The following is a 20629-nucleotide window of genomic DNA, read 5'->3' on the forward strand; positions in this document are numbered from 1 at the left end:
CATCACATTTTCCCAAAGAAAACATAGCTGTTTTTTGCAAAGTGCCTAGCTGTGGATTTTGACCTCTAGCTCAGCTGGCACCTAAGGAAACCTACCAGACCTGTGTATTTTTGAAAACTAGACACCTAGGGGAATCCAAGATGGGATGACTTGTGGGGCTCTCACCAGGTTCTGTTACCCAGAATCCTTTGCAAACCTCGAAACTTGGCCAAAAAAACACTTTTTCCTCACATTTCGATGACAGAAAGTTCTGGAATCTGAGAGGAGCCACAAATTTCCTTCCACCCAGCGTTTCCCCAAGTCTCCTGATAAACATGGTACCTCACTTGTGTGGGTAGGTTTAGTGCCCGTGAAAGAAAATGCCCCAAAACACTATGTAGACACATAAAAATTATCAAATACAAAACAACCTGGTTTTTTGGGGGGAGAAGTGGGGGCACCTGCATTTTTAGTCCTGGGCTCAGCAGCCATATAGGGAGACCTGCCAAACCCAAACATTTCTGAAAACTAGACACCAAAGGGAGTCCAGGGAAGTGTGGTTTGTGTGGATCCCCCAGTGTTTTCTTACCCAGAATCCTCAGCAAACCTAAAATTTAGCTAAAAAAAACACATTTTTCCCACATTTATGTGTGGGATCACCGCACAGGGACAGATTTCCTACCACCAAAGGTTCCCCTCAGTCTCCCGGTAAAAATGATACCTCACTTGTGTAGGTGGGCCAAGTGCTTGTGACAGGGACGAGCCAAAAACGTCAAAATTCAGGGGGCACCATAGCAGGTCCAAAAGGGCAGTTTGAAAAAAAACATTTTTAGGCTGACAAGTGGGGCAGAATTTTTTATCGGTATAAATGCAACAATGTTGGGTGGTAGGAATTTTGTGGATTCCTGCAGTTTCCGGAAGTTTAAATCACAAAAATGTGGGGAAAATGTGTGATTTCCAGCAAAGTTGGAGGTTTGCAGGGCATTGTGGGTAAGAAAATGGTGCGGGTGCATGTGAAGCACACCACCCTGGACTCACCCAAATGTTTAGTTTTCAGATGTGTCTAGGTCTTGTGGATTTTTCTACATGGCAGCGTCCCAAAGTCCAAAAGGTGCAGCCCTCACCATTCCAAGTGGGACGATTTTGAGAGTTAGACAAGCAATCATGGCCCAAATGTAAAACCAAAACTCAAAATCATCAAATGTACTCTTGTTTGCCATGGCATAACATGTTTTAGTGTGCAGGGGAGAGCTGAAAGACTGTTCCCCCCTTCAGTTGGGGTGGGGGCATAACCATGCCCATACTGGTTGGCAGCCACCACCCCACTATTTTTTATTTTTTTTATATAATTCCCTGGCATCTAGTAGGCTTTCTGCCCCCACCGGGGAGTGGATCGGGGGTAACTGCCCCATCTGCTCACCGGTGGGCAGAACAACTTTGGCCCCCATTTGTTTGGGGTGGGGGTATGGCCATACCCCAACCTCTTTTTAAAAAAAAAAAATCTTCCCTGGTCTCTGGTGGGCTTTCTGCCCCCCCCCCACTTGGGGCAGATGGGCCTTCCAAAAATAGGTCAAGACATGGTCAACAATGAAGTGCCCCCATGGGAAGCGACCCTTGCCCCCCACACAAAACACACACATACGCACACATCATTCCCTGGTGCCTAAGTGGTAGCCGATCTGCCCCCCAGGGAGGCAGAAATGGCCTAAAATAAAATTGCCCCCACAAGGGAGCAACCCTTGCCTGAGGGGTCGCTCCCCTTGCGTGAAATTGACACAAAAAAATCCCTGATGCCTAGTGGTTTCTGCCCCCCTTGGGGCAGAAGGGCCTTATAAAAATAGGCTGATCTTCCCCCAAGAGGGCAGAAATGGCATAAAATAAAATCCCCCCCCCCATGGGAGAGACCCTTGCCTAAGGGATCGCATTGTGGTTTCTCTCTCCCCCCCCCACAGGGGGGCACATCGGCCTAATTACAGTAGGCCGACCTGCCCCCAGGGGAGGCAGAAAAGTCCATCCAAATAATTGCCCCATAGGGGTCGCTCCCCACGTCTAAAAAAATAAAAAATATATATATATCCCTGGTTCCTAGAGGTTTCTGTCTCCCCGGGGGCAGATCGGCCTGATTACAAAAGCCAGATCTACCCCCAAGTGGGGCAGAAATGGCCTAAAACAAATTTGCCCCCCCAGGGGAGCGACCCTTGCATGAAACTGATAAAAAAAAGTCCCTGGTGTATTGGCCTAAGGAAAATAGGCCGATCCTAAATTAAAAGTGCTCCCCCAGGGGAGTGACCCATGCCGAAGGGGTCGCTCTCCGTCTATTGTGGTTTCTGATCAGCCCAATTACAGTAGGCTGATCTGCCCCCAGGGGAAATGTATGTATAGCCTCCCAGGGGAGGCAGAAAAGGCCCTCCAAAAAATTGCCCCCCTAGGGAGTGACCCTTGCCCAAGGAGCCGCTTGCCTTAGTCATATATATATAAATATATATCTAGATAGATAGATATATAGATAGATAGATATAGATATATATATAAAAATCCCTGGTGTCTAGTGGTTTCTGTCCCCATTGGGGGCAGATTTTCCTAATAAAAATAGGCTGATCTGCCCCCTTGGAGGGGCAGAAATGGCCTAAAAATAATTTGCCCCCCAGGGTTGTGACCCTTGCCTATTTATTCAAATATATACAAAAAAATAAAATCCTTGGTGTCTAGTGGGCATTTCTGCTGCCCCTCTCCTACCCCACCTCCCGGTCGGAAGAGAAATGCTTTTGCATTTCTCTTCATTGGAGGTGACCTCTGATGAGGTCAGCGTGTTATTTGCACGTTGATTTCATCAGACATCACAGGGTTGGGGGTGTTCCGGGGTGGAAGAGGAAGCGATTCCCCTTCCATCCCTGTCCTGGGGGGGTGGGTGAGTGGGAGACTCTAGCGCTCCCACCATGGGCCGGATGCAGGACAAGTTGGTCTCGTCCCCGGCATACAGCGACTGTGGCCGAGGGCGAGACCAGCTCATCCAGGGCACCCAGAGGGTTAAAGGATTTCTCTGCTTCTCCCTACAACGCTCACATGGCGTAACATCACGCTGTAACTTCTCCACTAGTGAGACATGAGCGAAAAATTAGCATGCGCACGTAGATGGGCATGCTCACCACAGTCCAAAAAAAAAACAAGCATTTGCTCGAGTAAGAGCTATTTGCTTTATAAATTACGAACTGGACATTCCTTGCCACATAAATTGAAAATAAAAAGTAACACAGAAGTTGGCTCACAGTCAAACGTATTATCAGCAAAAATGCAATTATCCATGTAACAGGGTCAATGTGATGTAAAGCACTCGAAAACTGCCCAGCAAGATTGTGCTGCATAGGAAATAAATAGAAATAAATAGTCAAGAAACCATTCGGAAAATACGGAGCCTTGTACGTTTTCAGTAGTTGTAGGGTGTACTCAAGGAGGGCTAAATACCGGCAAAGGCATGACATATGCATGCCTTCCACTAATGAAAGCAAGCAAATTTTAAAAGGCAAGCCCACAAACCAACCAAACTCATGCCTGTGCGGTGGGCGTGAGAGAGATTACATAGAGAGATTACAGCAGGGACAGAGCGCTTTGCGCTTGACCCTGAAAACGGACCACCTGTACCAGGGCATAAAAACAGAGGCTGATAGGGACCAGTTTCAATGCCCCCTTTTAAAAACTGCTGGGGCTCAGCCTCAGGAGGACTCGGCCCACTTAAAGCCCCGTTCACTGTGTTCTACAGCTCCACCCATACCGTCCCAGGGAGAAATCACACCTTCACTACCACTTTCCAGTACCAATTTCTCCCTCAGTCAGCAAGAGTTCAAATACAGCTTGCCACCCATCTCAAATTCTGATACCTTCTATCTTCTACCACAACATTAAATTCTTGGCCCTTGATATATAATTTCCTGTTCCCATTTCTTCTGAACCCAGAGGCAGATGGAAATCACCTTTGTCATGAAGGGTACTCTCTGGGCACAGCATTTGGCATTCAACCACGCACTGAGACCTCTTGCCTAACGCCATTACTGCAGTCTGTTAGGTACATTTCCAACTGTGTTTTACAGGTTCTGGTCATAGGGCATGGCCTTTTCACTACGTCCTTAGCCAACTTCGCCTATCCCCATAAAAAACTTTGAAATTACCTTCAGCAATGCACTGAAGGCTTCAAACAAAAGACAGTCCCCAAAATATTTCCATCAGTATGTGCTGGGTGCAGCATTTGGACCTGCCAAGCCTGCATTGTGTGCATTGTTGTTGGCCAAGCCTACCACTCTGGCAGTGACCATTTTCCATGACCCATGGCAATGTCCAACAAATAGCAGAGCTGCCCATTGACCACACCCTGAACCACACCCAACAGTAAAGAAACACTTTCTATTGCCGTTACCCTTGCCCTATCTCCAGTAACCACGCCCGAACAGCTGCAGAGTGTGCCTGATGACCATACTTAATGGACCTCAGGCATGGTTTTCAATCACTGCATTTTTTTTCTCACTTATCAGTTAACATTACAAGGGGTAATTCACGTTTTTGGACTCATCTAAAATACTGTTCCTTTTAACCATCAATACCAACTGCTGTTGGTGGAAAGCATAGCCGGGGGGCCCATGCTTCACTGCCAGCAACAGTTGATACAGGCCCTGTAAATAATGATATCACTGCATATTCGAGCCAAAGTTTAAATCACAATTACAGGGAACAGGGTTGTTAATGGCGTTTCACCCCAAGTATGTCTTCCCTTCCAAGGGGGAGAGACTCTCTCATCAACACCCCCTCAAGTATCATAAATTTCGATTTCACAACTAAGTCTATCATCATCATGTAGGTCATGATACCTTAGTATTTGTCTGACAGACCAAAATGAAATACCATTTGCAGTCATTCAAATTAAAATCCACAATTGTGATCTGTGTTCGAAAGATCTGTAAATATTTTTACATACTTTTTGTAAAATGTCTCAGCAACATCTAACAGATATACCAAATAAACTTGCACCAGAACTCTGTGTTTTAGGGTGCATGCCAAATGTGGTGCAATTGTGTGCAATATGTTTTCAGTAGATGCAACAAAGATTTGCCCCCCTCCCTTCCTCCATAAAGCCACCCCCCCCCCACCCCCACCCGTGGAGAAGCTGCATACAACGTTCTGGGATCATCAAAAAGTACTTTTCGTTTCTTTTTGTAATGCTCAAAGTCTATTTATCAAACTATGCTACAGGCAACAGGAAGATCCACACCAGAGCATCCACCAACTGACAAAACACGGTTAATCATTTTGAGAAGGTTATCATGATAAACTCAAGTGCTCCTAGTAATGCTCATCATCAGGGGAAGAATGAAGGGAAGTTAGTGAGGTTAAGAGAATATCTAACGGCTAAGAACAGAATACTGAGCCATTATTCAGAACAGCAGTCCAGGACTTACTGCTGGAGTGTAGTAGCACAGCAATGCAAGCCTGCTCTGCTTGAACAAAGAAAACAAAGTACGAAACGGAAAACCTCAAGCAGTGCTACACAAAACCCTTTAAGTTCCTTTGCACAAAAAAAGAGTAACCAGAGGAGTATAATAACTACCCCCCTGAAATTAAAACGTGCATGCTACCAGCTGAAACACGGGTATGTTGGCATGCTTATGATCACGTTCATGAGACAGAAGCATCTTGTGTGTTTAGCAAACAAGGGCAGATACACAAAAATGCTCCCTCCTCATGAAAGACAGTGCACAGGTGTAGCATTGAAAACTGAAAGCTACTAGTATCGTACCTAGGATCACAATCCTGTAGGATCACAGTCCTGTTGAAGGCTTATCCGAGTCCCTACATTGAGGGTGAAACAGATATTAATAGATCTGAGATTTTTGAATTTTGAACACAAGAATAAAGTCAATGAACTGGCACATACATATAAAAAGATATTATTGTTGATATATGGCTGAACTAGGGATTTATGGCTTTAAACAAGGCCAGAAAAGGGTATCCACACACCATATTCCTCAGCCAACAATCAGGAGCAAATCCCTGAAAGTCTTAAGTGATGCAAGGAATTCCAGGACTGTATTTCTATTTCTCCACTTGAAAAACACCACTACTATGGCAGATGAACTGAGACAGAGGGGAAATCCAACCGACTCCATCTTCCATGACATTTAGCACACCTCACAAGTGGATAACAGCTATGGAGAACAAATGCTTGTCTATAGTTCCATTAAGAAAGCTACTGCGACAAGAACTGTTGAACAAGTTCACATTTGATGCCTTGGTGGCTGAGATGTGCCCTTGTTATCATGAAGTCTGAAAGGGCCACTAGCACTGGACTGACATAGCTGGTTATTGGTAGTTATCAATGTCACCAAACCTGTGGTCCTCTGATAAGTCTTTTACTTAGCCTCTATACATTGAAGGTTTACTAAAATACGTTCTGGTAGCTGGAACAGAACCCGAACTGAACAAAGATTAGACACCCCACATGAAGAACCAAGTCACCAGAAGCCAGGAGCCTGCATGTAAGAACCAAGTGTGCAAGTAAGAGAGATAGAAATGCACAGATCATACTCGATATATTGGATACTCACTCTCAGGGATATCATCTTCAAGTGCACCCGTGCAGAAAGGCAAGACCTTGAATCCAAAAGGGTATGGAAGAATGGCAAAAGACAATAACCTCCAGTGTTCCCCCTGTAAGGGTATATCGAAGTAGTTTAAGGAGACTGAATATTCTCCAATTCCAGCATTTTCCCAATTTTTCAATCTTGAAATGAGTATTCAAAATATAGAGCAACCCACTATCCCTGGAAAATCTGGGCTCATTAATATCCAATACTCACGGAAAATCACAGAGCAGTCATTTAAAATATGCTTCAATTGACTTCAGGACTAAGTCGTAGCGGGTATAGACAAATTTAGAGGCAACTCGGGTTGTAGCTTTTATTAAACTTTCATATTTATGTTCTACAAACCTATTAAACAATTGATCTAGCGTCTGGCGCTTTTACAAGTCTCTTGACTCTCTTGGGTGAAGAAAAATACATTATACCATTCAACTTAAAATTATAGTGTAACCCATTTTGTCACGCATTGAATCTTGGAGGGAAACCAAAAGTTTAAAAGCTTTATTATAAATTCAAAGCCAAACTTATGTCTCAGAAACATGCTACATAAATACAGAATGAAAAAAGGTGAATTAAAGTGTTGAATGAAATTGAAACGCACCAACAGCAAACAAACCAAGACTTTAGTAGCAGCAATACAGAAAATCACAAATAAGACTTGGTGCTCCAAGTTCAAGCTATGGTTCTCCTGCCTAACCATTGAACCTATATTCACATAACTACTATAATTAACTACAAGAAACATGATAATGATCCAGCTCATAATAATGGAAATGAAGCAAAGTGTCTGCACAGCAGAAACCTCAGTAGAAGTTTCAGCATGAGAGATGTGTGTAGCATAAAGCCACATCAACCAAGGAAAAAGCAAGCAGAGGTCTGTACCTCTCTAAATTTCTAAAGGTCCACTGTAGTTAAAGGGCAAGAAGGGTCTGAATCTCTAACTAGTAAAAACACTATTATCCCCTCAAACTTCAGGCCGTCATTCCCAGTAACTTTCCATAGTCTGTGTACAGTCATGAATGGTATCCTTTAACTAGCTTTCATCTCTTGGTTCAACCATCAGGATGACCTTGGATCTTTCTCATCTTCAGGACTCCAGAACAGAGATCTCCTTCACAACTCCCATCCTTGGAAACCAGTCTTCTCATACCCTCTTATCTATAATTAACAATAAGCTTTTAATTAGAAAGACTCCTGTTGATGCACATGCAAGCAAACAAATACACAGCAAGAGCAAAACTTTCACGTTGAAGGTTAAACATAAGAGAACAGTCTCAGGCCCCAGGTCCAACTTAATTTAGCATAATCCTTAATGCACTTTTAAATACATGGTTATATGTAGATTTCATATAAGTAAAATAAATGAGGAATAACTATGAAAATATTGATTACCTAAAAATCATAATATTCATATATGGAATATTATTGCATATACATGATTTGCATATGATCAGTCTATGTCTCTTCTTATAAATGTATTTCAGCTTATAACTTTCAGTTTCTTCATTTACATGAATACCTTTAAACACACATTATATATGTTGTCAAGTGCATTTTATTTCTCCTTTTGGAACGCATAACGGCACAGCTAATCTGTAGTGTGAAAACATACATAGAGCATAATGCATTACAGATTCTAGTATGGGTGAGACTCTCGCCCTCCCATCCCCAGAACAAACTGATATGTTCAGCTAGAGCTCTGAGTCATATGAGTCCCTTGTCACGCACAGTGAGGACTCCATCGCCTGCTGACTCCTGTGCTAACAGCTCGACCTTTTGGTGAGACCTGGTGTAGCCCTGACATGGTCTTCTAAATGAACGGTGGATGGCAGCGGACTAAAATCTGCAGGTCCCTGCAACTCACTGGATTCTGAATATCTTGAGATCCCCACTTAGTTCAGTGCAACCTAGAGGGGTAACTCTAGATACATGCCCATACATCCCTCACAGCATCTCAGATCTCAGTCCGAAAGGAAGTTGGAAATAGTCAACCCGGTGATGGCATGGGTAGGGGGGTGAGTGGTGGACGGGGGGGGGGTGGTCAAAGGGTGCGGCAGGAAAAAGTGTTTTGTAGTGGGATATCTGTCTTTGCAGGAGACTACGCCTTATACTGGGATGAGGTAAAAGATGAATACGTAATTGTTATGCGCTTTCACTCTACGGTCTTTACCATTCTCTCAAAATGTCAATTGAGTATTAAGCTGTTTGAAGGGAAAGAAAGAGTGCAGTTTTATTTTCATCTGGATAAATGTTTCATATTGTATTGGACAAAGGAAGCAACAGGACGGCTCTGCGCTACGCTGGCGGCAGGGAAAGAAAGGGCAAACTATTTTCAGCTGAGCGGTACACGGGTTTGTCAATACCAGGCCTGCGGTGCGTGAATTCTCTCGATGCCCGGGCTCCGAAAACGATTTCTGGATTTCCTAAGAATAACTATTCATTGGAAGGTTAATCGAATTAATTATGTCACAACTTGTCCAAGGACCCAAACAGATCAAGCACATGGGTAATTTGCATTTTCTTCTGTTTGTTCTTATTAGTGATACAGGGCTGGGTTACAGGACTGCTTTTTCACAAGTTGGGGCCTGTCCGCACACCAGAGGCTAAAACAGAGGACAACAAGACAAACAATAACATTAACAAGACCAATAGGCCTAACTTACCTTTTGAGCCGTTGTCAAAACATTACAGAAAAACTGTAGTGGAAGAACAAAACAAACGTGACTGCTTTCTACATACCTATCAGTAAGGTGCATATTTTAAAGTAGGATGGTTAAGATTAAGAGCTCGTTTGTGAGGTGAAATATTCCTTCATGCTTTGCAATATGAGCACTCCATTAGAGGTGGAATAATAAATCAAATAGCCGTTAGCATGAAGTGCAGAGAAAAACTGCCGTGGGTGCCCCCAAAGCCCATTCTATATTCCTTTTGAACCGGTGATAATAGTTTTTAAAATAACTGTACAGTGAAGCGAGTTTTTAAAAACAAGAGCAACACTGGAGATCTAACATTGTGTGTCAAAAGAAAACTTAAATCGGGCAGATAGGATAGGACTACAGTAAAATGTGATATTAGTATGCTAACTGTTTCCATGTTTATGTTTCTGACATTTTAGGTTTGCTGTGTTAATTTTTAGACTCAAATGTACTCTTTTACAATGACAAAATCTTGAAATGTCATAGGAAAAGCCTTAAAATAATTAGCGCTGATGCTTCTAAGAGTTGTGAAAACGTTTTGAAAGTCACTGTGAATAATTGATTATCACTATGGGCCTCTGAAAGATGATGTGAAGATTCAATAGCTACAAGCGTGCAAGGGCTCCTGACTATGTATACGACTTAAGGTTGAGGGAGTTCTGCAACCACCAGAAACCCAAAGTTAAATTATAGCTTTTTCGTTCAAAAAGGAGGGCATTTGCAGATTTCAGAGCATGTCTAGGGTTGCCAACCCACTGTCTCCCACTTACGGCACCAAACTAATCTGTCAAATCTGCTAAATATTTTCCAATTAAAAAAGCACAGATTTGAACCAATATTGAGTAGAACGAATAGCGCATACAAAATATTACAGAACTTGCACATACTGTTTCCCCCCCTAGTCAGTAGACACTATTGATCACGCCAAGCAGGAATGCACGATGCATACGAACAGTTTCAGTACACGTAAGTGATATGCAGAAGATGTGTATAACTACACCCGAGGGTGACTGTCAAGGTGCGACCTTGAGAGACTGTGTGCATAGTGTTGACGAGCTTGTGCCACCAAAGCCTTAGTGAGATTTTGATGCCCCTTTAATCGTTGGTGAGAAGTCCGTCTTCCTTTTCTTTTTGGGTACCCGACACCCTCTGCTGCACACTCTTTACCTGACCTACAACTAGCCTTGGGTGTTGACTATAGAGGAATGTTTTAGCAGAGAAAGCATGGTGTGCAGTGAGTGAATTTTACGTAGGAGAGAGAAGTGGTTTGAAAGGGGAGGTTTGATTCTTAAGCTTATTATTAGAACCGTGCAGTGACCCCGTTAAGGCGAAGTGCTTTGTAGTTGCTTTCCCTGAAACAACTCCTGCCAACTAACCAACTGTCAATGCAAATAAACAAAAAAAGAAAACCTCTGATGGCATGGCAACTTAAAAAAAAATATTGAAAAGGGAGAATCTCTCCAGCAGAGACTCACGAGGGATTCTGCTAGTCAGTCCAAGGAGCCCGGACATTGGTGCCACAATGCTTGCACACTGTAGTCAGCCTTGTGCACGGGGAATAGGGTGTCTGCGCGTGCTCCTAGCTCAGGGAAATGCTGGGCTTGTTTCAGGAAGTGTACAAGGGGGTGTGTTGGGAGAAGGGCCACAAGTCACTTAACTCTATGCCATTCTGCATTTATAGTGAAAATAGTAAAACAAAAGTGAAAAAATGTAATGGGAAAAAGTGACCAGATGAACTACTCACACATAAAGTCATCCCATGCCATGTCGGTACCTACTTAGTTCTTTATGACTTAGACACATATATTTCTACATAACGAGCATGTGTACAGAACAGTGTATGTTTAGCCGATCTTGTTTCAAAAACTATCATTCCAGGTTTCAGAGTGAGTGCAAGGTGGATAGGAGCATGCTTGAACACACATTTGCTGCATGTTCTCCAGCTCCTCTCTCTCCTGAGTCCACCTGAGAAGCTAAGAGATTCGGAGAAGTGAAAAATGGTGCAGGGGAACATATCCACGTAGATAAGTCTTTTTATGACCCAGGTTTGGAGAAAAGGTCGTGCACGTTGAAGCCTACTGCACTTCAGAAAGCTTGTCAGAAAAAAGTTCCGCTCAAAGCAGGAGAAAGTGACCACTGTGATCGAGGTGGGATTCAGAAGAGCAGGCATTGTGTGATTCACTTGTTGATTTTGCCTAGAGAAGATACATTAAAAGTGGTGTTCTGTGGGGAAATCGTTCTAAAGGGGAGGTACGCGTATATAAGAGATAGCTGTGGTAAAGAAACATTATAAATACATATGTAAAAGGTAATTATAAGAAATTCCCTATTAAAATTACGATGAATATATCCAAAGGAATCACAGAATTGGGAAAATGCTTGACAACAATCTAGCTCTGATGCAACCTCAACTATAGTTCTTAACCTAAAGCTAATACTTAAAGCCATCTAATTGGAACCACTAAAACTCCTTAATGGAGATTAATTGCAAGACACCTATTGTGCGCAATATTTATTGCTGTTTTGATAAACATGTATACATGCATACACATTTGAAATGATTACTTCTTATTTTTATCTTTTCCAATTGGCATCCATTTCACTGAAAAAACTATTTACATTCTTCTCAAAGACAATTGTACTTATTGTTCCTCTCTGTTATTTCCATTTCGGTTTTCCAGAGACAGGCCACCTGCTTCCCCCAGCATAGTCAAGTAAAAATGCTCATTTTCTTCATCTGGAAGCTTTGACCTATTAGGTCATGAGAGGAGAAGCTAACTTTAGCAAATCTGCTTCTCTGTCTTACACCAAAATATCATGACCTTTAAAGAGAGTCTCAAAGATGGCTGAGCCTACACAGCCGCTCTTATTAAATCTGTCTGTCGCTGGCTGCTGAGCGCTTTTGAAGAATACTCTGCCACAAAATTCTGTTCCTAAAAGGACTCTGCAAGTTTTGCACTTTTGAATATTGTATAATATATGGGATAAATTATCCCCTGCAGTACATTATCAGGATATAACAAGTCACCAAGAGGTTCAGAGGGTATTTTATTTCTTATAGTACATGGTTGCACTATCACCTTTCTCACAAACTTATTAAGTCCTTGGGCTCAGATATACTAAGCCTCTGTGCTGTCCTTGTGTCATTCAAGGCGAAAGAAGGACAACTCAGAGGATTCAGTAAGATTTACAAAGCCATGCAAAGCGTTATTTACACCGCCTTGCATGACTTTGTGAAGAAATGTAACGCAACCCCGCGGTTTGTGCTGTGTTACGTTAAATTTCATAGTGGTAGTCGTTCCATAGGTGGAGCAAGGACATCAACCAAACATCTGTGCCTACCACAGAGAGGTCTAAAAAGGAGAACATCCTTATTTCTCCTTGGTGCCTTATCTTACTATACATAATGCATTCTGCTTCACTCTCAGAAAGAGGAAAATGCCAGTTTGGATCATTTATGTGCAGTAAGGTATCCCTTCCTACACAAAAATATTCTTGCTCATAATGCAGGCACCATTTCTCAATGGTGAAACTGGCACTTGGCACTGCAGAGTGTACCAGTGCTAGGAGGGAGCAGAAGTGCACCACATCTTATTAGATATGGCACATATCTGATCTCTCTGTTCCACGCAATGCAGTGCCCATGCTCCTTCCATGGAACGCCTACTACTATGAAATTGTGTAAGATTTCTTTACAAAATCACGCAAAACAGTGCAAATCTCCTCTTTGCATGGCTTTGTAAATCTTACTGAAGCTTTTGCGTTGTCCTTGGACTGAGCAAAGGCTTAGTAAGTCTGGGTCATATAACAACTGTAATAAGTTATTACAGTAGAGCAGCTATGTCATTTTGTTAATACAGCTGACTAGAGACATCACAAATCAACTGTTTTATGGAAATTAGAGACAGGCTCTTACACATGTATTGCAGGCTTCCATGTATTATAAAACACAACAAATGTGGTTTCTTATCAATGTATTCTCATTGTGATCTTTCAGATACCATTTTAGAAGCCAAAGTCTGAAGCTACCATGAACTGGGCAGTGTACGAGGCCCTTCTCAGTGGCGTCAACAAGTACTCAACATCATTTGGGCGTATCTGGCTCTCTGTGGTCTTCATCTTCCGTGTACTGGTCTACCTTCTAACAGTTGGACGTGTTTGGGGTGAAGACCAGAAAGACTTTGACTGTGACACCCGCCAGCCTGGCTGCAAAAATGTCTGCTATGACCACTACTTTCCTGTGTCCCACGTCCGTCTCTGGGCCCTACAGCTCATTTTTGTCACCTGTCCCTCTTTGCTGGTCATCATGCATGTGGCATACAGGGAAGACAAGGAACGAAAGCACAGAGAGAAGATGGGAAAGGACTACAGAAAGTTATATACCAACATCAGTAAGAAGCGCGGGGGCCTCTGGTGGACCTACGTCTTGAGCCTCCTTTTCAAAGCCTCTGTGGACGCTGTCTTTCTCTACGTCTTTCACATGCTGTATGAAAACTACACACTTCCACGACTGGTAAAATGCACTCTCCAACCATGCCCCAATACAGTGGACTGCTACATACCCCGCTCCACCGAGAAAAATCTCTTCACCTTGTTTATGATTGCCACCTCAATTCTATGCATCATTCTCAACTTATGTGAAGTGACCTACCTAGTGGTCAAGCGGTGCCGGGAATGTCTGAGCAACAAATACAATAAGAATGTAATCGGCTCTGGAGAAGACTCAAAACTGAAAGTCAAACAAGAAGACACTGTCTCTGTGTCAGGACAGCCCGTTTTCAATGGAATGGACTGCAGGCCGCCCACTATTGAAATTGAGAACTCCAAATAGCATTGGCACACATTTCTAAAATGTAGGTAGAAAGGCAGCAGAAGTGGGTTACCCTACACATTGAACTGAAATAATGACATTGTGACCATGTGAATCTTCATGTGTGTTGGGACTTTATAATGACATCGTGACCATGTGAACCTTCATGGTGTGTTGGGACTTTGTTGGTTATCGAGACACGGTTTTGGTGAATAATGCTAGGCACAGATGCAGGCCATCTTGCCAAACATTTGGTAACATCCAATACCTTCGACAAGATGGAATATCTATCACGCAGTTTTATGACTGCACAGTCAAAGAAGTGCCCTGCTCCAAAGACCAAATACTGGAAGTAAACCCTGTAGCTCAAAAAATGTACAGTGCCTACTACGATAATGACAGATACTAAATAGAGACGGTATCATAATGTTTACGCAAGGAAGTGAGTATATCACAGAGGGTTAAAAAACATTTCACTACTCTGCTTTAGGCTCACGTTGTTTGGCAATCACAAAAAGTAAAAGTCTATTGACAGCAACCTAGCGACCTCTGTGAAAAAGTTGATGGTGTTGGTCTCATTGTCAGAACATTTTCCCTTTGCACAGCACCTATTGTAGACTGCCAGAAATTGATATCTTGTTCGGCTCTCTCAGCAGATGTGCCAAAGATTTTAAGGGGCGCGGAATCGGAGCTACTCTGCAGTGTTGGTTTGATACACCTTCATGCATTAAATGCACCTCGTCCAATAAGATGTGTCGGTGCTACTGGTGACCTCTGAATATATGAGGATTTCAGTTGTGTATATTTTCAAACTGTGTCCTTTTTGAAGAACAAGCGCTGAATTATAAACAAAATTACAATTTATGGAGACAAACCCAAAGTTTTCATTGTGCTGAGATTTTCCACCGGGACCCTCAACGGTTGTTAATACTGCGATACAAATAAAGAAGATGGTACATTTTCTTCAACCCTCAGTTGGTCTTAAAAAAAACATATCTTTCATCAAGATGGTACACTCACACTCATTCATTCATTCACAGACAAGCGCACACACATCCATTCACAACACTCATGATCAAATATTCAAACATACACACACGCACCAAACATTAATTTATAAAAAGAACACACACACACTTACCTTCAGCTCTGCCTTGGAGGTCCCAGGAGGGTTGGGACTGCTGCCTTCCCTCACTGGGTAAACTAAGGTCAGCCAATGAGGGAAGGCAGCAGCTCCAACTCATCACAGATTGGGATGGGGTCAGTGAGACGGGATGTCACTGATTGACACTTGGCCCTGCCGTCAGGGCTTAAAACTGAAGGGCCCAGGTCCGAAGCAGTCGGTAACATTTTCCCTCGTCAAGAGGGGAGGGCCTCGAGGCACCTTTACCAGGCTGAAGAGCTCAGGCAGCCGGGAGCCTGCACAAATAACGCATGTCTAGCTCCTGGATGTTTGACCTGAAAATAAAGAGTGTCTGTCATGCTGACCTTTACTCAGTCTGACAGACATTCTTCTTGAGGGGCAGATGGAGGGGAGGCGTTGCCTCCCAGCCCCAAAGGATGGGCTGCAGGTGCACTACACCCACTTTTGCGTCAGTGAGTCTCCAAATGTTTATTACAACCTTGTGCTGTGCACTTTGCCTGCCTCCCAATGTCCTTTCACTTTATTAGCATATATGTTTTTCAGATCTGACTAGTAGATACTGGCCCTCAGCTCTTCCGTCCACTTTTTAAAAACATGACATAGAATGTGTACTTTGCTATGTGGTGTTTAGACGATGTTGCTCCTTCCAGGAGAACCCATGTGGATGAGTGACTGCCTCACAAAGGCTAACAAGCGGCAGGCTTTTTTTTTACGTCCAAACTGTTAGATTCTGGCCACCTGGCCCCCCTCTATCTACATGAGCATGCTACCTCACCCTGTTATGCCTACAAAGCCTGCTCTCCAGGGATCCAACTCTAAAGTCCCTCTCAAGCTATCTGTGGCCAAATGCACTTCCTAGAAAAGAGAGAGAGAGAAAGAGAGGGTTTTGGATTGGAAGAGAAGGAGATAGAAAGGGAACAAAGCGATTGAGCAGATAAACAAATCGTCTGTCTTCTGTGCTGAGTTGCTGTCATCCCAATATCATCTCAGGAGACTGATTTTTCTACACATCTATCCTGCTAGAGCTTTCAATTGCATTTATTCAGTAAGGTGCACATGCAGAGTTTAATTTGAGCCAGTGGTTGCCACCAGTGCTCATTTTTGGGGACTGGCACCTATTTTATTTCAATGGTCATTAGCTAAGAGCAGGAGAGGAAAAACACACAAGGAGGAAATAAGGATAAAGAAAAAGATGAAGAACCAGACTCAAAAAGAGAAAGCAAGGACCCTTAAGAGTGAGATTATGGGGTAGGGAGAGTCAGGAAGTGGATTAGAGAGACACGAGGTGGACGAAGGTCTGTGCAATCTTGGAAATTGGTGCACTGACATTTAATAGTGCTGGCTGCAGGCTTCTGAGCAGGGCTTGGGGCACCAGCATGCACTCTGCATTCTTTTATAAATTAAGTATTATGCACATTAAACTAAACCCCCACTTAATGCTGTTCTCTCCTTTTGGTAGCGTGTTCTGCTCCCCCCCCCCAGTTTTTACCTTGGCTTTTCAAGAATAATCACTTAAAAGTCATTTGTAGGCCAATTATTTTGAGTACAACTTATAAACACATAATCCACCCAACAGCCGCACATTTCTTTGTTCATTTCCCACTTTTTCTGTCCTACTGGACCACTGCCACATTCATATCATTCAACAGCTACAGTCGAGGACTGGCAGTCTGCTACAGTTTCCTGTTTTCAGCATTCAATTATGTCCTTATCCATTGACCTACAACAGTGCCTCTTTAGGTCAAGCCTACAACATCACATGCACTCTTGCGTGCCAGATGTTATTGTTTACAATATAGGGCACAGAGCCCACCCATTGCCTTCAATTTGTTGGTCTCAGTGTCATTCTTCTTTGCTGCTCCAAATTGCCCAACCCAGGCCAAGTATCACTTCCATTCCATTCTGTGAGGCATGGAAAAAGCACAGTTTGATTGAACTTAATTAGTGCCTGTCCACTGCTCATGCTGTGATTAGGGTACTGTTTCTTTTTTCCCCTCCCACCCTTCGGTTCCCCATGTTGCTACCCATGCCTGGTGCTCTAAGTCTCTGCCCAGGTCTTTGTACAATATTTTTTCCTTTCTGATCAACTGTAGTGGGGAAGCCTCTGCCATGCCATCAAAAACAACCACACTGTCCACCCTGCCTGTAAAGGGGTGCTGAGAGACAAGGGTATGTATCAAGACAGATCGATGCCAACCTCAGTCCAAAAGCTTACCCAGATCTGCCTTCATAATCCTGAACCAAATGAGCATGATGAACTGGTCGATTGCCTAGGTAAGCAAATCCAGCTCACCATCCACCCCTCACAGTCAGGGTTGGACTGACTTATAGGGCAATTAGACAATGCCAAAAGAGCCAGCCTGACCGGTAAGTGACAGAATTGTTTGGTTGTTTATGGGCCTGTTTTATGGTCTGGTGGGCCACTTGATTTCCATGATTTTAAACATACTTTGCCTGCGGCAAGCACAAATGCTTGCAGTTTCCCATACAAAACACCTATGCAGCAAGTTTTCCCAATTTCAAAACTGCCCCACTTTGAAACTGCAGGCCACTTTGTTATCTATCTAATTCGCTAACGTAGGCTACTTTTATTTTGATTCATGTGGCTATTTTCTATCCCAATCCAACCCTGCCCACACTCCGGTATTCACAACACAACAGGTATTCTTGGCCGCATGAGGAAGAGAAACAGTGCCCGCTAGTTTTGTTCTGTACATAACTTTTTGGGAGGTAGGGGGATTCACAAGCCACCTTGCTTTGTGGTATGTATTCTGACAAAGGACACTGAGAACCTGATTTGGAATCCTCCAAAATCTAAATCACATTCTTTCCTATGGGATTTAGATTTCAGCAGATGGGATATCCGTCACCGAGTTCATCCGCCGAGTTCATAATCAGGCCCTGAGTAAGCAAGACATCAAAGTGCGCCGAAAAAATAATGTCCTGCCAGGTGAAGACCCAACATGGCATGTTCACAAATCTATTTTCCTAGGATACAGAAATTCATTAAGTTAAAAGGCCTCCTTTTGCTGAACAAAGGGGGTCGCACACCGAGGACTTTCTAATTGTATAAAAGATGTTAAGTCACATACGAGAAAAAATTATGTGTACCTATCAAATTATGTAAGTGAATGACTATAAATATATATACTGCACACAGCATGGAGTTCAAGGCTTTCAGAGGACATAACAAGCATGCTTACCAGGATTCAAACTGGAGATACTCTTGAGGTTTCTTACGGGTGAGCGCAAAGCGCTTTGTTGCATGTTGTTATCTCTCTTTGGGCCTCAAACCACACCCATGTCACCTCAGTGTCTTTCATTGGTTCGTGGGCTTGCTTTTTAAAATCTGCTTGCTTTCATTAGTGGAAGGCATGCATAAGTCATGCCTTTTCCGGTGTTTAGCCCTCCTCGAGGGCAGCGACCTAGTACTGAAAACATACAAGGCTCCACATTTTCCATCTGGTTTGTTGACAACTTTTTTTCTTTTTTCGCAGCCCGATCTCACTTGCCAGAATTCGAGCGCTTTGCATGACATCGACCCTGTTACATAGTTAATTGCACTTTTGCCGACAGGTTTCACTACGAGTGAACTGTTATTTCCCTTTGTGTGTCTGCTTTGTACTAATGCCGTCAGCTCGTTTATGTGAAACCTTTACTTTGCAGTTTATATGGCAAGAAAAGTCCAGTTAGTTATATGAAACAGTTTTATTTTAATTTTCAATTTATGTGGCAAGAAAAGTCCAGTTAGGAGTTTACAATGCTTATTGCTCGAGCTCAAGAAAACGCGAGATCGTTTGCATTGCAAATGCTTGTTTTACATAGGAAACACGCATGATTGGATTCTGTCTTTGCATGTCACACAAATGCCCGTCCTGCTTTTCTTTGTATTCAGTGAATTGTACTGATTCATGGAAATTCAAACAGATCATAAGCACATACCTCGTTAGTCTACAGTAATTGGGAAGCATTTCTTTTAGCAGTATTTCTTTTATTTCCTTTAGGTTTTGTGAGGTGCGGCTTTGCTGCATTCAGTGTATGTGCAACAGTGTCTCTTCTTTAGTCAGTTTTCTTTCTTACAACTTATTGAGAGATATTTCTTAAGGTAGATTTACATTGTAACATTTATATTTCTTCACTCACAGAGGATCAATTTTAAGGTGTTCATGGTGCTTGTGACAAAAATGAGCAAACTATCAAATGTTTCGTTTTGTTGTATGGGGAACCACAATTTCAAAAACAAAACAAACCAGCCCACTTAAAATGTGTAACAGAAGCCAAACGTAAGTGTCAGCAGTTTCATATAATAAAGCATCCTGGCAGTTACAATCTGTATCAGCATCAAGTAAGTTGACATGATCAACTTGTACCTTGCTGCAGCTTGCAGACGGAAACCGTAGGCTGCAATAGGTGTCCACAAGAAACCTTCACCTTCTGTAGTCTGGGGGGGGTTGTTGCATAAGAACATTCCACGTGGCCCAGAACCCCCGAGTGTAGTTATGCATTCAGCTTTTCCTGAACGGAGCCTTGTTCTTTTTTGTAATCTGTGCTACTTTCTTATTTTACTTTATTCATCAATTGAGGTGATAATTGCCAATAAAGTATTTGATGATAAATGGTTCGCAGTCTGTTTTCTTTTCCTGAAGCTGCATCAACAGGCAATGGGACAAGCTTCTTTTTAGGTCGAGCCTACCTTACAGTGTGGGAGATGTATGCAGGCCTGTAGCCAGAAGTATATTTTTAGGGGGGGAATGTCCCACATCTCTGGGAAAACATTAAGCTGTGCTCTATTAGTGCATTCTTTCCCAAATACTGGTTGTACTACTAAATATCGACACCCCCTAGAATACCGTGATAGAAGAATTTCAAAGACAGACTATCGAAAGGTAAGTTCATATCGGGAAGTATAGCTCAGACAGCCATCAGCAGCGAGAGCCCGCTTAAATGGCATATGTCACGCTTTACAAAACCTCCATAAGGTAATGTCTCTACTTGTGATTGATTGATCCGATGAATGGCAAGTGTTAAATGTATATACACAGTTGGAACAGAGCACCAAACTGAGTTCAGTTATGTCTGACTCATGAAATGCAACCTGGTAGCATACACTGTAGTCACCTTCCACCAAATACTGAAACAAGCGAGATATGAGACACCAAGATGTATTTCAATGACGTGGACCAGCCTGATATTCAAAATATTGTGGGCGGTAAACCTGAGGTATCTTACCACATTGCAGGATCCAGAAGCTGTAAAGCTGCAGCACATGGGACAAGGGGTGGACTCAAGGTCTGGCAAGGAGTCAAGCAGAGTACATTCTGGACATGCTAGTCAATGGCTGCTGGCCCTCATACAGCATGCTCCACAACTGCCC

The 20629-nt window shown here is 42.9% G+C and overlaps 1 protein-coding gene across 3 annotated transcripts in view; it reads left to right on the forward strand.

The window, feature by feature from the left end:
• Positions 1-19880, forward strand: part of LOC138284700 (gap junction beta-5 protein-like) — a 53400-nt gene extending 33520 nt beyond the window's left edge. For 2 of the 3 annotated variants that reach the window (XM_069223781.1, XM_069223780.1), the window contains one exon: positions 13299-19880. In XM_069223781.1, the coding sequence (XP_069079882.1) occupies positions 13332-14132 (801 nt within the window). In that variant the 5' untranslated portion in view covers positions 13299-13331 and the 3' untranslated portion in view covers positions 14133-19880. The remainder of the gene's footprint in view (positions 1-13298) is intronic. The other variant, XR_011201445.1, reaches the window with a different exon arrangement.
• The last annotated feature ends 749 nt before the right edge of the window (positions 19881-20629 follow it).

This window comes from Pleurodeles waltl, chromosome 3_1 (genome assembly GCF_031143425.1).
Source record: "Pleurodeles waltl isolate 20211129_DDA chromosome 3_1, aPleWal1.hap1.20221129, whole genome shotgun sequence".
In the NCBI taxonomy this organism is placed as follows: Eukaryota; Metazoa; Chordata; class Amphibia; order Caudata; family Salamandridae; genus Pleurodeles; species Pleurodeles waltl.